Source organism: Crassostrea angulata, chromosome 1 (genome assembly GCF_025612915.1).
Source record: "Crassostrea angulata isolate pt1a10 chromosome 1, ASM2561291v2, whole genome shotgun sequence".
Lineage (NCBI taxonomy): Eukaryota > Metazoa > Mollusca > Bivalvia > Ostreida > Ostreidae > Magallana > Magallana angulata.
Genome location: NC_069111.1, coordinates 18475482 through 18492814, shown reverse-complemented (window position 1 = coordinate 18492814; position 17333 = coordinate 18475482). Strand labels below are relative to the sequence as shown.

The window sequence follows — 17333 nt, the reverse complement described above, 5'->3', positions numbered from 1 at the left end:
ATATCAATAAGATAAAGCAACTTTAACAACAGATTTGAAAAAAAAACCATAGCAATGAAAATTCACAACTAAAGGAATATATTAATAAATAGAAGACTCGTTATATGAGGCCGACACCGGAATGTAAAACTGATATATTTGAATACTATGTTAAAATGCATACAATTTTTAAGACATTCTCTTCGCTTTATTTGATGTAGATGTGTGTTTGTCTGATACTTTGCTATAACAATTTACAAAAGCCTGCGTACACGGGACTACCAAAACCTGCGTACACGGGACATCATTAACATATTACAAACCAATAAGTGTGCATGCTACACACCAAAACTAGTCATAAGCACTTAATTTAATATGTTTACTTCCAAAAAGAAATGGTTTGATGTACATTATTTCCGAATAAATCGAATATTGCCGTGAACGTCGATCGCAATTTGAATACATGTATTCTAGTTTTTAGACAAAACAATATTTTCAATATATGAATTAGTTCGATATCTATATCACAAAGGCTAAAACATTTTAAACAAAGTAAACGTTGCTGGATACACTGGTTGTAGCTACCTTAGATGTGTCGATCTTCTATTGTGGGCCTAGTTGAATAGAGTAAACTTTCATAAATATATATATTCTATGGTGATGTTTTTAAAGTGCTGTAAGATATTGTAAAACTCTTTAAACAAGTTAAAATATGTATATAGACATAACACGAGAAAAGATAAAATATATGTACAGACCAATGGTGCTGTAAGATGCTGTAATACTCTCTTTAAACAAGTTTAAATATGTATTTTACCATAACACGAGTAGAGATAAAACTATGTGTATAGATCAATGTTCGTTCAAATGAACTTTTTAAAATCCTTTCCTTGGTAAAAAAAAAATTCAGATAGGGCTAAACTCAGTCTTTCAGTGTTCAATGATTTAAAGAAGTTTGATATCTATCATGTACATAAGTGGTTGGCAAATGTCAGATTTCAAGAACTTATAATCTATTCAGCATAAATGAAGGATTTCATGTACCTTTTGGGTTTTTTTGTACAGACACTCATGTCATTTTCACGACTTTGAACTCTATAAATCAACACGATCTGAAATCCGATTTTCATGTTATTAGATGAAACCATGGAGTATATGCTTTTTTAACTTAGCAGGCACGTACATCGGGGGGGGGGGGGGGGCACTTTTTTGCGGAAAGATTTTTCTTAAATTTACATACAAAAAATTGAATTAAGATGTAGTTCCCCCCCCCCCCCCACTTTTATGGGGCCATGAAAAAAATATGAATCCCCCCCCCCCCAACCCCATGGTCTGCCCCTCCCCCCACTTTCAAAAACGAAGCTACGTGCCTGCCCTAGGGCTGGTAGGAAGTCATGAATATTGAAAAGGGTGATAAAATAAAATAATTAATAAAATAAATGCTACTCTACGATCTATCTAGTTTAAACTAAAGAGCTCATGCACGTGTCATATACTAGTAGGTATTACTTACTTAAAAAGCATGTACTCCCGACAACATATACTCAAAGTAATCATAATTATAATTTATTAAAAATTTCTATCTACTAGTATATTATCAAATAAATGATGTTTCATCGCTAGTTCCAATGCCTAGTAGTACCATCTACTTTAATGATGTAAATCATACAATAGGAAAGAGGTGGATACTCACCTCGTCCCTGGCCCCTGAAAACTGATTTGACAGATGAGGTTTTTACTACATTTTTTTACCATCTAATAATGAAATGAATTTCTAGGAATGACCATTTATTTTGCTTCTTTGAAATACAATTTTTAAATATGTTTTTAAAAAATGAAAATTGCATGAGGTTATCTTTCTTTTAATTTTTGAATTATTTACGAAAATATTTAAAACAACAGCTACTTGCTTATGCAAGTAGCCCTCTTTAAAAGTACTAATTGCCAATTAATATCAAAATTTACCAGCTCTTCTCTTTGATACGAATTCTAATGCCAAGGCTAAGGAAATTCATACATTTTGATTTGTGAAAATCATGCGCATCCAAGATGCACTTTTGTGTATATCTAACAATATATTGCATTATATGTAAATCTAAGGTGTTGTTTTTTGTATGGAACATTTATTAAAACGTAAGTTTTATTGTTTTCTGATAAGGTTTAAATATATTGCGAAGTAATATGACTTTTCTCTTAATATTCGTTTTACTCAGTGACTGTATAGATGACCTTCATACCTATATTTTTAACGTACATTTGTTCTATTTTAAATTCTATTTCTTAACCCCTTCCCTCACGCATTCCTTCTTATCAATCCGTTGTATTATATAAAGTTAACTCAGTAATTGTGAATTTCATTCAATACGTGAACAAGCTCCTTTACCGTCCAAAATGAAAACTCAAGTTGTGATCTTGTTGTTTGTATTATCAGCTGGTAAGACTATTATGATCTCTTCGAATCTAAAGTGAGAGAGTTATTAAAGTTTCATTTTGAATCCGGCCACCACTATTCTTCCTCTTCTGTTTTTTTTTAAGTTTTGGCGAGGTGTCCTGCAGATTGGGATCACTACAATGATAAATGTTTCTTCCTCAGTCGTGACAACGAAACATTCGCTGGTGCTTTGGTAAGTATCCTTTCTTAAGCCATTTCAGAAAATTGTTAAATTATTATTATTGTGATTAACAATAAGAATATATCATTAGTTAATAATACATATTTTTGAATTTGAAAAAGTGAAACAGAATCGTATAACCTCTTTGCAAAATTTACTTATCATAAATATTTTGTCAAGAAACTGTGCGAAGTCATTGGTGCCCAGTACGGAAGAGTCGCCTCCCTTGCCACTGTTGATGACGCTGGAACGCAGAGCCATCTTGAAGGCCTTGTTACAAAAACAAGTTTGTAATCTTAACTTATTGTTCATTTTTCAATCATGCATTTAGAAAAAAAAGTTTTAATCATTTTCACTTTGTATATAATTATGAACGATCCAAGGCAATGTTCGAAAATATTTTGGTTTTGTTTTGAAAAATGTGAAAATATCCTGAAGTTTTCTTACTACTCACCAAAAGAGAGCAAATACCAGTACTTTTGCTCAGTTGTATCACAGTAATGAAAGAATATGTTCAACGTACGGTATAATTATGCAGGACTTCAGAATTTACAAAGCAACTTTGCGCATAATATTACTTTTTAAAATATGTTTTAATAATACTCTGCTTAACAAACCAGCTAAACACATAAATATCATAATTGAAATTCTTTTAATTTTACTTTAATATGTAAACGACAGATATAACAGACTAACTGACATTTTTCGGATAATAACCCTTTTTAACTAACGATTGGAATACTTATAGACAACTTACAAGCATATATGATCATATTATATATTTAGGCAGTCTTGAATATTACATTGGTGCCACTGATATAGTCCACGAAGGGACGTGGGTCTGGGTGTCAAACGGACAAACTGCCACATACACAAACTGGGGACCCTTTCAACCCAACAACAGAGGGGGTGCCGAGAACTGTGCCGGCATCACTTACGATATACCGAACGGATTTGTCGGACACTGGACAGATAAGCCATGCACCAAAGAACTTCCTTATATTTGTGAAATGCCGTACGTATCTTTTTTCATGGCAGTTATTTCTTATTTGATTCAACAACCTCATAAGAAAGAATTGATTTATAGATGATCTTATTGCATTAAAAAAATTTTTTGGCTCTATAAGTAACATAAAAAAAGAAGAAAAATTATCAAGCATTATAAAAATTAAATTGATATTGTCCTTTATGGTTATTGTTTGTTAATTACACGCACTATCTAAATATAACACCACTCAGCCCTTCAGACAGATGCAATGCATCAGGGGAAAAACTCTGTGGTCGGTTATAAATTGAATGTTTTAACCAAAAAAAAGTCAAATTAATTAAAGTTGTTGTAGCATATTTCTTTTGGGAAATTAAAAGTAAAGAATTATTGTGTACCAAGTTTTCTTAAAAAGATACATAAAAAATCAATTATTTCCTTGATTTCTGAAATCTCCCGAAAGAATCCTTTTTATTGTAAAAATGTTAATCTTAACCGTGACTCAATACGAGGAGAAATGATTAAATTTGTTATTCTTGATTTTTTTTATTTCTTCTTTCAGTTTTAGGCAAGCCTAGGTACGTGTACGCCGTCCGGTTGTTGAACAAGAAACCGTCTAACTGATGATCACAATTTGTATTCAATGAATAATTAAATAAATTGTTCAAAATTTACTTCTATTTTGTTTTATCATGATGACTGATTTGAAGAAAGAATAGCTGCGTTTTTCCTTTAAGGCATACTGGAGGTACATTTGTATACGGATATTCCATCAATATACAGAACAAATATTGATATAATTGAGTGTCTGGATTTCTCGCATGTTTATACTCCCTTCAGTTTTGCAAAGTATGTGTTTTAGTAAATAAACACAATATCAATACTCCGCGAGAGAAAAAAACACCGAAAGATGAAAAACAATTTTTAAGAAGACAATACTAATATTAAAACATTAGCCCTTTCCTTCTCTTCTTTGTTTCATCTATTTAAACATATACCAGACAATGGTTGATGCCAGGAGAACAAATTTTGAATATCTTTTCTCTGAGTAGAAGAGAAAAAGATACGTTATTCTTTTCCGGGACTGCTTACTCTGATCCTGACGGCATATACTAAACCTCAGAAACATATTTTTTTTACCATCTGGTTCCTTATGCATTTCTTTCGAAACTTATATCTCAAAAAAAGAAATCAAACTCAGCAAATTCATTTTTTTATTCTTTGTATGTTGTTGTACACATCCGTCTTCGGAATATCTTGACCCACTGTGCTCATACACTGAAGTCACAAGAGTTTTATTTCTATTATAACAATATAACGAAAACTGTCCTAAGTCATCAATCTATCGGACCATAATCATCTTCAATAATGTAGTTCATCATAAGCTGGATATCTGAATCTAAATTCGCGAAACACTTTCACCATAAATTCATAAATAGCTGCAACAGTTTTGAACTTCTTTCTGTTTATTAATGTCAATTTTGAATTCTTTACTAAAAAGATTTGCAAATCTTCATAAATCTTTATATATTGTATATAATACTTCAATAAAAATGTATGGAAAAAGAAAAAAATCACTGGAATTATTCATGCCCATTTAAATACAATTGCTAGCACTACTGGTAAAAGAACATTAGATAAAGATATACAAGTAGATTATTTTTGACACATACATGATACTAAGCAATTTATGTAAAAGTTCACATTTAACGCTTACCCAATGATACCCAAAAATCTTTTAAATATTTATTTTTAAATACTTTCCTATATACGAACCTCAGGTATCATTATTCCGCAAAGAGATTTATTAAAAGAACATAACAGAGGTTATCGCAAATACTTTGCCAAGACCGACATCAGAGGAAACCTGGCATATTGTTTTGAAAATGTTACTTAGTAACTTAGTCTATATAAAAAAAAATAAGTTGCCTCAGTCGTTAACATTTTTTCATTCAAAACCCGGAGATCTAAGGGCCACAAAGACTACCTGAGTCCGATACAGCACTCTCAAGGAATCACCTTATGCCCACAATATTCTCACTCCTTTAAGGCACCTGATCCTACATGTACATCTGATTGTTTAGAGGTCTGTGTTTGCTCTGCTCCTGATCTGTATTTTCCTTTTGGACTTTTGATTTTGAACACTGTTTGTTATCACCACATGTCATTTTTATGGCCATTGAGTCATTACATAAAAAAATCTTAATAGAAAATGAAAAATATATGTCTCAAAATCAAGATGCATAGGAAGATGAAATAGTATAAAAATAAAAGGGATGTTGAATTTTAAAGTTTACAAAATGTATAACGCATCCACCTAAATCCTTCTCAGGTAAATATTCAAAAGAGTATAATTTATCAGTATAAAAGAAACAAGATTAAATGGTCATTATTCTGTGTAAAGGATGTCGATATATGCGTAAGTCCAGACTGATTAGTGATTTTCAAGCCATACATAAAAATCGGATCAATATCTTTACTTTGTTCGATTTTTTTTCAATTCATGATAATAAAACGGGGTGGGAATGTGAGAGAATGAAAAATAAATGCGACAAGTTCTCAAATCCTAAAATAAAAATATCTTCTAGTTAAGCACAGAAAGTTATTAATGTTTTTGCCTATATTGCAAATAAAAAAAATATTTTTGCATGAGATTTTTTACTACATTTTTTAACATCTAATAATAAAATGAATTTTTAGGAATGACCATTTATTTTGCTTCTTTGAAATATAATTTTTAAATATATTTTTTAAAAAATGATAATTACACGAGGTTATCTTTCCTTCAATTTTTAGAATATTTACGAAAACATTTAAAACAACAGTTACTTGCTTATGCAAGTAGCCCTCCTTAAAAGTACTGATTGCCAATTAATAGCAAAATTTACCAGCTCTTCTCTTTGTTACGAATTCTAATGCCAAGGCTAAGGAAATTCATACATTTTGATTTGTGAAAATCATGCGCATCCAAGATGCGCTTTTGTGTATTTCTAACAATACATTGCATTATATGTAATTCTAAGCTGTTGTCTTTTGTATGGAACATTTATTGATACGTAAGTTTTATTGTTTTCTGATAAGGTTTAAATATATTGCGAAGTAATATGATTTTTCTCTTAATATTCGTCTTACTCGATGACTTTATAGATGACCTTCATACCTATATTTTTCACGTACATTTGTTCTATTTTAAATTCTATTTCTTAACCCCTTCCCTCACGCATTCCTTCTTATCAATCCGTCGTATTATATAAAGTTAACTCAGTAATTGTGAATTTTATTCAATACGTGAACAAGCTCCTTTACCGTCCAAAATGAAAACTCAAGTTGTGATCTTGTTGTCTGTATTATCAGCTGGTAAGACTATCATGATCTCTTCCAATTTTATTAAAGTTTCATTTTGAATCCGGCCACCACTATTCTTCCTCTTCTGTTTTTTTTAAAGTTTTGGCGAGGTGTCCTGCAGATTGGGATCACTACAATGATAAATGTTTCTTCCTCAGTCGTGACAACGAAACATTCGCTGGTGCTTTGGTAAGTATCCTTTCTTAAGCCATTTCAGAAAATTGTTAAATCATTATTATTGTGATTAACAATAAAAATATATTATTAGTTAATAATACATATTTTTGAATTTGAAAAAGTGAAACAGAATCGTATAACCTCTTTGCAAAATTTACTTATTATAAATATTTTGTCAAGAAACTGTGCGAAGTCATTGGTGCCCAGTACGGAAGAGTCGCCTCCCTTGCCACTGTTGATGACGCTGGAACGCAGAGCCATCTTGAAGGCCTTGTTACAAAAACAAGTTTGTAATCTTAACTTATTGTTCATTTTTCAATCATGCATTTAGAAAAAAAAGTTTTAATCATTTTCACTTTGTATATAATTATGAACGATCCAAGGCAATGTTCGAAAATATTTTGGTTTTGTTTTGAAAAATGTGAAAATATCCTGAAGTTTTCTTACTACTCACCAAAAGAGAGCAAATACCAGTACTTTTGCTCAGTTGTATCACAGTAATGAAAGAATATGTTCAACGTACGGTATAATTATGCAGGACTTCAGAATTTACAAAGCAACTTTGCGCATAATGATACTTTTTAAAATATGTTTTGATAATGCTCTGCTTAACAAACCAGCTAAACACAAATATCATAATTGAAATTCTTTTAATTTTACTTTAATATGTAAACGACAGATATAACAGACTAACTGACATTTTTCGGATAGTAACCTTTTTTAAACCTACGATTGCAATCGTTATAGATAACTAACAAGCATATATGATCAAATTATATATTTAGGCAGTCTTGAATATTACATTGGTGCCACTGATATAGTCCACGAAGGAACGTGGGTCTGGGTGTCAAACGGACAAACTGCCACATACACAAACTGGGGACCCTTTCAACCCAACAACAGAGGGGGTGCCGAGAACTGTGCCGGCATCACTTACGATATACCGAACGGATTTGTCGGACACTGGACAGATAAGCCATGCACCAAAGAACTTCCTTATATTTGTGAAATGCCGTACGTATCTTTTTTCATGGCAGTTCTTTTTTATTTGATTCAACAACCTCATAAGAAAGAATTGATTCATAGATGATGTTATTGCATTAAAAAACTTTTTTGGCTCTATAAGTAACATAAAAGAAGAAAAATTATCAAGCATTATGAAAATGAAATTGATATTGTCCTTTATGGTTATTGTTTGTTAATTACACGCACTATCTAAATATAACACCACTCAGCCCTTCAGACAAATGCAATGCATCAGGGGAAAAACCTGTGGTCGGTTATAAATGGAATGTTTTAACAAAAAAAAGTCAAATTAATTAAAGTTGTTGTAGCATAGTTCTTTTGGGAAATTAAAAGTAAAGAATTATTGTGTACCAAGTTTTCTTAAAAAAGATACATAAAAAATCAATTATTTCCTTGATTTCTGAAATTTCCTGAAAGAATCCATTCTATTGTAAAAATGTTTATCTTAAAGGTGATTCAATACGAGGAGAAATGATTGAATTTGTTATTCTTGATTTTTTTAATTTCTTCTTTCAGTTTTAGGCAAGCCTAGGTGCGTGTACGCCGTCCGGTTGTTGAACAAGAAACCGTCTAACTGATGATCACAATTTGTATTCAATGAATAATTAAATAAATCGTTCAAAATTTACTTCTATTTTGTTTTATCATGATGACTGACTTAAAGATAGAAAAGCTGCGTTTTTCCTTTAAGGCATGCTGAAGGTACTTTTGTATACGGATATTGCATTAATATACAGAACAAATATTAATATAATGGAGTGCCTGGATTTTCGCATGTTTATACTCCCTTCAGTTTTGCAAAGTATGTGTTTTAGTAAATAAACACAATATCAATACTCCGCGAAAGAAAAAAAACACAGAAAGATGAAAAACAATTTTTAAAAAGACAATACTAATATTAAAACATTAGCCCTTTCCTTCTCTTCTTTGTTTCATGTCTTTAAACATATACCAGACAATGGTTGATGCCAGGAGAACAAATTTTGAATATGTTTTCTCTGAGTAGAAGAGAAAAAGAAAAGATATTTCTATTCCATGCCTGCTTACTCTGATCATGACGGCATATATTAAACTTCAGAAACATATTTACCATCTGGTTTCTTACTCCACTCCTTTCGAAAACTATATCTCAAAAAAGAAGTCAAACTCAGCAACCTGACAAATTTTCTTATTCTTTGTATCTTGTTGTACACATTCCTCTTCGGAATATCTTGACCCACTGTGCTCATACACTGAAGTCACAAGATTTTAATTTCTATTGTAAGAATATAACGAAAATTGTGCTAAGTCATCAATCTATCTGACCGTAATCATCTTTGATAATGTAGTTCATCATAAGCTGGATATCTGAATCTAAATTCTCAAAATACTCTCACCATAAATTCATAAAAAGCTGCAACAGTTTTGAACTTCTTTCAAATTAGTAAATTAGTTATATCCGAATTCGTTATAACCGTAAAATTTTGCAAAGTTTTGTTAGGAATTTTACAGGGGACTCAAATAAACTTTGCTATATCCGAGAATTCGCTTTATCCGTGTTCGTACTAAATGAGTTTTACTGTATATGCTCACCCCTTTAAGACACCTGATTCTACCTCTAATGTCTTAGAGATTCGTGTTTGCTCTGCTCCCGATCTGTAGTATTCTTTTGGACTTTTGATTTTGAACACTGTTCACTGTTACATAAGTTCAAAAGAAAATCTTAAAAGAATATGATAAATATATGTCTTAAAATCAAGATACATAGGATGATGAAAGAGTACACAAATAAAAAGGATGATGTATTTTAAAGTTTACAAAATGTATAACGCCGTCCACCTAAAATCTTCTCAGGTTAATATTCAAAGGAGTATAAATTAACAGCATAAAAGTAAAAAGATTAAATGGTCATTATTCTGTGGAAAGGGTGTCGATATATGAGTAAGTCCAGACTGATCAGTGATTTTCAAACCATACAAAGAATCGGATCAATATCTTTACTTTGTTCGATTTTTTGTTCAATTCATGATAATAAAATGGAGTGGGAATGTGAGAGAATGAAAAAAAAATGCGACAAGTTCTCAAATCCTAAAATAAAATATCTTGTAGTTAAGCACAGTAAGGATTTAATGTTTTTGCCTATATTCAAAATAAAAAATATCTTTGCATAAAAATACGCAAATTTTTTAAATCGTCAAATAACCCCCGCACAGGAACAGGAACGGTGATAGATAAAGATAAAGATTTTGGAGGATAATATTAACTATATTTTCATAAGAGCCTCGCCTTAAAACCAAATAAAAAATCCTCATTATCCTCCAACCGTAAATTTCACAATCTTTGTAAGAGGCATTTCTGCTCATTGTTACTGTGCGTTTAGTTTGTCTGGTAAATTACAAGAACCTTCAAGAAGTTATAGATAATTAGAATGTGACATAAAAGTCTCAGCTTATATTAAGACCAGAACTTCTTTAGCTCGAAACATATATTTCACAATTTTGGTGACGGTTACTTTGCTCATAAATAATTTGTCTGCTTCATATCCAGTTGTAGAGAACAGGGGTTTATAAAAATAGTATCATAAACCTTTTTTTTTAAAAAAAAAAACCCTTCTGAACTAGTATTATGAATTTCAATATCTAATGTTCATTCCTTCTACAGATGACACAAACTAAATTCGGTTGAGATAATCCGGGAGAAGGAAGCTAAAGATGTGTATCTGTGTACTCACAACGGACATCAAACAAAGAGGGGCAAAGAGGGGCCCAAATGACCAGTTGTACTAATACATTGTGTAATACATTATGTAAGAAATCATTGAAGAAAACTATTGATTTTGTATAGGATTGTAATACAGCGAGCGTTTATGCATGATTTATTAACGTGTAGTAGATATAGACAGGGAGTTCATAATTCAGAATATAAAGCAGAACAAACACGTTTCAGCAATCCAATAACCCTCTGAAAAGATTACATTAAGATATCATCGTCTCTTAAAACGACCGACTTAGTATTTTTTTAAAATTCTATAATCTCCATATGATTTGTAACAATGCATACTAATCGCAGACAATCATTGTTGTTTTTTTTTTCTTTAGTTGTAAGATACATTTTCGGCATAAAGGATTGTTCGTCGCAGATTCCTTAGTTTGATATGCAAATCTTGCAAATATAAGTTTCACAGTTGTCCTCGGAACAAGTTTCCTACTCTTCTTAAACTTGGAATCATTTGACTTCGTGTTAGCTCAATTTTCGTAGAATTTGTTGGTAGCTCTCTCCCACGAATTTACATCCTCGACGAAAGCAAATTTTGAAGAGTTAGTTTTCTTACTGAAACTAAAATCCGACGCTTCCTCCATATTACATTCCCATGAATAAGCTTCCACAATTCACGAAAATTGACACCAACGAATTTGAATGATTCCACAGTAGATTGAAGTCGCTCACTTTCAATCGCAAGCATGTATTGATAAGTCTTTAAATCTTTGGACTCTCCCTCACCCTGTACTGGCTATCTGAATCTACAGTCTCAAGCATAATTAGCCATAATAATTTTGAATTTCTATTTTATAGCAACATATCTGGTTTGACTATGGAAAACGCGTGCTAAATTACCAGCGTAAAAGACAACTCTCACAGTAAAGAAAACCCCAAAATATGTCTAATCTTTGTTACATATACTTTCCAATATATCAACCTCCACTTTATCATTTTAATCTGAATGAAGAGATTCATTCTAACAACATGAAAAATGTTCCTGTAAACAATCTTCTTTTAAAAACATATTACAATTTTATTTATTATCATAAACAAAAAAATATGCCAAATCATGGGGCAATTAAATAATTGTACCTTTACAAAATGTCTTAATAAAATAAGGAAAGTATTTTTTTTAATCTGGAATCATGCAATAATGAAAGATCAAAAATGATTTTTAAAAAAGGTATTTTTAAAACATACGATTCCTTTCAATGACTAGGTGATGCAGAATTAGAAATCACAGCTGTAAATGTGACATTAATGATGATCTCGACAGGAGACAAGTTTTTAAAAAATTGCCTTTCTATCGTTAAGGTGTAAAGTTGAGCAATTACCCAGAAATAAGCTCTATACATGTGACAACAATAGAGTAAGATAAAAAAAAAACCGACGGCAACAACTTTGCTGATCATATTTCATTAATTGTCTGTCTATGTTTAGATGACGTCATAGATAAACAGCGAATGCGCAATGACGACTAAAATCAAGATTAAAGTGATAGGCGTCCACTGTACAATGATTAATGAAGATTTGATTTTTATACGATACTATTAAAAAATTGGTTAAAATTGGGGGCAGATATTTGACCAAACCGCACATAGTCCTTACTGTAATTAAATATCTCTTGTAAGAAAGCACTGTAAAATATTTAATGCTTTTTCTACATAACCAATAAAGAGGAGTTTTGACCGAAAATTTCTCTTTACTTAATGACAAAGCCAACCCATTCTCCCCACCCGCTCTTTTACAGTGGAACCGCGTTACCAAGAAAATCATTAGACTAAGTATTAAAAATCATCTTTAAAACAAGTCAGGGCGTCTCCCCTGCTCGTATCATAAGTATCCCCCATTCAGGGACTGAGAATCAATTATCTTATGTTTCTTTACTATCATAACCATGTACTTGATCTGTAAGATACCCTTTTTTTAGAGAAAAAGATTTAAAAGACTTGATATGAGATTATACAACCGAGCGTTGCAATAACACAAGACATCTAACCCAGGGACTATGAACTTTACAATTGTGGTAGTAATACGTTCATTCCAACCTTAGTTTTTCTGCGAATTTCCAAGAAGTAAAAAAAAAACAATTTTCAAAGATTGAATAAATATTCATCATATTAACATAAAACTCAAGCTTTAAAAAATTATGAAACTTGGACCATGAATTTTTCAGTTATTGTAAGAGGCATTTTTGCTTATCATGAATTTCACAATCTGTGTCCCCCGTTCTTCCATAGATACTACAAACCAAATTCAGTCAAGATGTTCTGTTCAAAATACGGTTTCAGGGAGGAACCTAAAGATGTTCATCTAAGTAACCCCACAAAAGGGATGAGCTGATAACATTAGCTCAATTGAATAATCCAAGTGACCTTATACATGCAAGAGATTAATTTTTAGAAAAAGCTAGTGGTTTTTTATAGTATTGTACGAGCGTTATTACATGTTTTATAAACGTGTAGTAGATATAGACAGGGAGTTCATAATCCAGAATATAAAGCAGAACGAACACTTTACAGCAAAACATTAACCCTCTAAAAAGATAACACTAAGATTTCTAAACATGACCGACTTTATTTTTCAAGGTTTCTATAATCACTAAGCTTCTTTTTTTTTTTTTTAAAAACATTAACCCTCTAAAAAGATAACACTAAGATTTCTAAACATGACCGACTTTATTTTTCAAGGTTTCTATTATCACTAAACTTTTAAAAAAAAAAAACATTAACCCTCTAAAAAGATAACACTAAGATAGCTAAACATGACCGACTTTATTTTTCAAGATTATATAAACACTAAGCTTTTTGTTAGATTTCTTTTTAAAAACGTTGTTCTTCATTTTAACTGTGGTGTGTTGATCATTATTGCTATAATAAAATATTAATTTTGTTAGATTTCAAAAACTGGCAATGATGGTGGGGTTTTTTTCTGTAACATCAAATTCGTTTTTCTTTAATACTATGGTTTCATTAATATTCAATGGTATCAATTTTCGTGGATAAAGTGAAAATGACAGTTTCAAGGATACGTAAATTCGAGGCCAATGACCCTATCAATACAAAATCTTAATAGAAATTGAACTTCGTTGAACATTTAATTTCGTGGATCAACTTAACAACGAAATCCACGAAAATTGGTATTGAACGAATATTGATGAAAGCACAGTATATGTTTTTGAAAATTCATATCAAAAAACAAACCATCGAATTTATTTGCTTGAATTTGTGGAAAGAAACGAACATTTTCAGACCCAAATCACATAGAATTAAAAAAAGAGCCAAATTATTGTTCTGCAGTTTTATAAATAATGAATTGTATAAACATCAAACAATGAAACTTTGATGTGAATCCCCGTCCTTATAATTGAACGGTTGCTAGCCAGGACATTAAATTAAGATAAGTTTAACGAATGTTGGTTTTGGATTCAAAATAAAGATATTTTAAAGATCGTCAATAATCTTTATGATACAATGACGAAATTCCCATGTACGTTTATCAGGAAAATGCTGGATTTATCGTGCGGTTGTTCCATTTTATATTCTAGTTTATAACCTTTTACCTCGCACACTGATTCTTATCATTTTCAGCAGAATATATAAACTCATTCTTTTCTCATTTCCATCAAACCCATTACCGTCCAATCATGAATACTCTTCTGGTCATTGCCTTGTCTTTAATCGCAGCCGGTAAAAAAATTCTTCAAATTATTTTTCTTTTACAAAGTCTTTGTTATGCTTATGATTTGTATATTGTCATTAGGAACAACTTTGTTGATTTTTACATTTAAGCTTTTGCGAGGTGTCCGGCTGATTGGGATCACTACAACGATAGATGTTTCTTCCTCAGTCGGGACAACGAAACATTTGCTGATGCATTGGTGAATATCATTTCTTAAACTTTTTTCTTAAATTTTTAAAAACTTTAAAAACTCTAGAAAGCAAATTTTTCATTGTTCAAAAATTTGAAAAGTAAATATTTCTATAACCTCTATGCAAAATACAGCTTTTTATGATAATTTTAAATAGAGCTTGTGCGAAGTTATTGGTAAACAGTATGGAAGAGTCGCCACCCTTGCTACTGTTGATGATGCTGGAACGCAGAAACATCTAGCAAATCTCGTTTCACATACAAGTATGTATTTATTTTTTCAAAATGTACTTCACTTTTGAAGTCATATGCTTTCAATATGCTTTTAATTTGGGCTAAAAATCATATTAGATGCTTTATTGGAATGTGGTTTTTTTTCAGGTAGTCTTGGTTTTTACATCGGTGCCAATGATTTAGTTCATGAAGGAACGTGGGTCTGGGTGTCCAGTGGACATGCTATAACATACAACAATTGGGGACCCACTCAGCCCAACAACAGAGATGGTGCTGAACACTGTGCCGTCATTACTTACGCACCTCAGGACGGATTCGTCTACCACTGGACAGATGAACCATGCACCAACCAACTTACTTACATCTGTGAAATGCCGTATGTATATTTCTCAATAATGCATTTATCTAATATACTACTGTGTCCAGCAAACTTAACTTTTTTTATTATGTACAGAAGCAGATTATTTTCACGGGGAACAAATTAAGGAGGTTTTAACCATTGTTGTACATGTAGCATTTAAACCCAATATAGAGAAGAAAAACGATATTATACTTAAGCAAAAAACTCAAAATTCAACCCATGTTAAAACGAATCTATTTATATATTTTAAAACTGTTAGTAGAGATTGGCGAGTCAGTACAGGATTACCATACTAATTTGATCATATAACCATCTATTTGGTCCTAATTCTCTTGAGAGGGCTGGTTGGCTTTGGTCGTTTTGGGCTACTTCCTTTTAGGCGGGGAACTCTGTATAAAGATATAAGAGAATGGTCTTATTTTAAAGCTAAGATATTTGGATTTTTTACTTATTTGACAAAAAAATTACCATATTCGTTTAGTCTTAGGCAGATCTGATGGTGAATTTGTTGACCACTAACCCTCATTGAACACCATAAAATTTATTAACTCGGATCATTTGGAATCTCTGGTGCATGATAAAACAGCACTTGCTTGAACTATTAATCTTTTAAAAATATATTTTTGCAAAATATGACAAATTAATGGCATTGATTAAAATGGATTTTAATTACTTTAAAATACTTACATGTCTTAATTTTTTCATCTTCAGGTTTGATAATGTGAACGCTCCCGTAGTCGGATAAAGAACCCTTCATTTGTTGTTAGTTATTGTGTTTTATGAATAATAAATTCAAATGTTCTTTGTTTATCTGTGTTATATATGATTATTATTGGGGTTTATTTTTAAATTGAAAGATCGCATTATACTCTTAAAGACTGAGTGGAGTTCGCTGCAATTTAATTTGAGTTTAAATAACTTAATGAAAAATATTGATTATATTCTTACATCGACAGATATCTATAAAATAGTTTTTAAATTGCAAAATATAAAATCTTCGATCAGTATTATGAAATGAATTAGCTTTTGTTTCCGTGTTGAAACAGACATAAATTAATAATTGTATAACACAGTGCATGATTATGATGTGCTAAAGTGACTTTTTAAACCAGTCTAAAATGCAGTTAACAAACATTTAAAATGTATCATATCGCATTCTTAATTCAATATCATGTTAAAACCAGAGGTCGGTGCATATTAGTTCAGTATTTTAGAATCAACATTAAATGTCTATCATTAGAAGGTAGTTAGAGAATTTAATTGAAAAACACAAAAAACAAAACTTTGTATGCAGGTTGTTGAATTTCGTACGTCGTTCAACTGTAAAAATCAACTGTTTAAATCTTTTTAAATTGAAAGTTTTGTGTCGTGATTTTGTATCCAGTAGCGAAACAAAATTTGACGAAGTATATAATTTAAATTCTGTATATCCAATATCAAATGAGAATTGACAATATTACACACAATTAACTATGATTTCCCAAATTATCTCAAATCAAACCAAATGTTTGAATTTTAAAAAATCGACAATACTGAGAGAGATTATGAGAGAACATATATGGACATATTACCTGCTGTTCGATACTTTTCCAAGCATATGCTTGAAAAAACTTTTCTTGAATTGATCCTGACATGCAACAAAAAAGATTGATCGCAAAAAGAACACAGACACAAATGACGGCACAAACTCCGTCCTTTATTTGATATCAAATCTAAGGTCATGTTGGTTGATTCAACAAAAGATACCGAAGAACCACTACTTAAATGTTAGGATGCCTTTGAAACTATGCTAAATCTAATCTCTAATCACTAATCTCTATACAGTAAAAATAATTAAAACCAACTTTAAGACCAATACTATTGTTTCTTGTCGAATATGTAAATATCCGGATGGTAATTATTCAGGTCTACAGTAATTTAAATCCACTGTTATCTTTTATTGCCATATATAACTAGAGGTACTGTGAACAAGCTCACAATTGATACCCCCCGCTAAGCAAAAAAT

The 17333-nt window shown here is 31.2% G+C and overlaps 1 protein-coding gene across 1 annotated transcript; it reads left to right on the top strand.

Moving 5' to 3' along the window:
* Nucleotides 1-2306: 2306 nt before the first annotated feature.
* LOC128191239 (C-type mannose receptor 2-like) lies at nucleotides 2307-16136 on the top strand. Its single transcript, XM_052863333.1, has 12 exons — nucleotides 2307-2413; nucleotides 2515-2603; nucleotides 2772-2877; nucleotides 3378-3606; nucleotides 5401-5464; nucleotides 7279-7384; nucleotides 7884-8112; nucleotides 8334-8377; nucleotides 14655-14743; nucleotides 14892-14997; nucleotides 15115-15343; nucleotides 16040-16136. The coding sequence occupies exons 1-12, from the start codon at nucleotides 2371-2373 to the stop codon at nucleotides 16071-16073; spliced, it is 1368 nt and encodes a 455-aa protein (XP_052719293.1). The 5' UTR covers nucleotides 2307-2370; the 3' UTR covers nucleotides 16074-16136.
* The last annotated feature ends 1197 nt before the right edge of the window (nucleotides 16137-17333 follow it).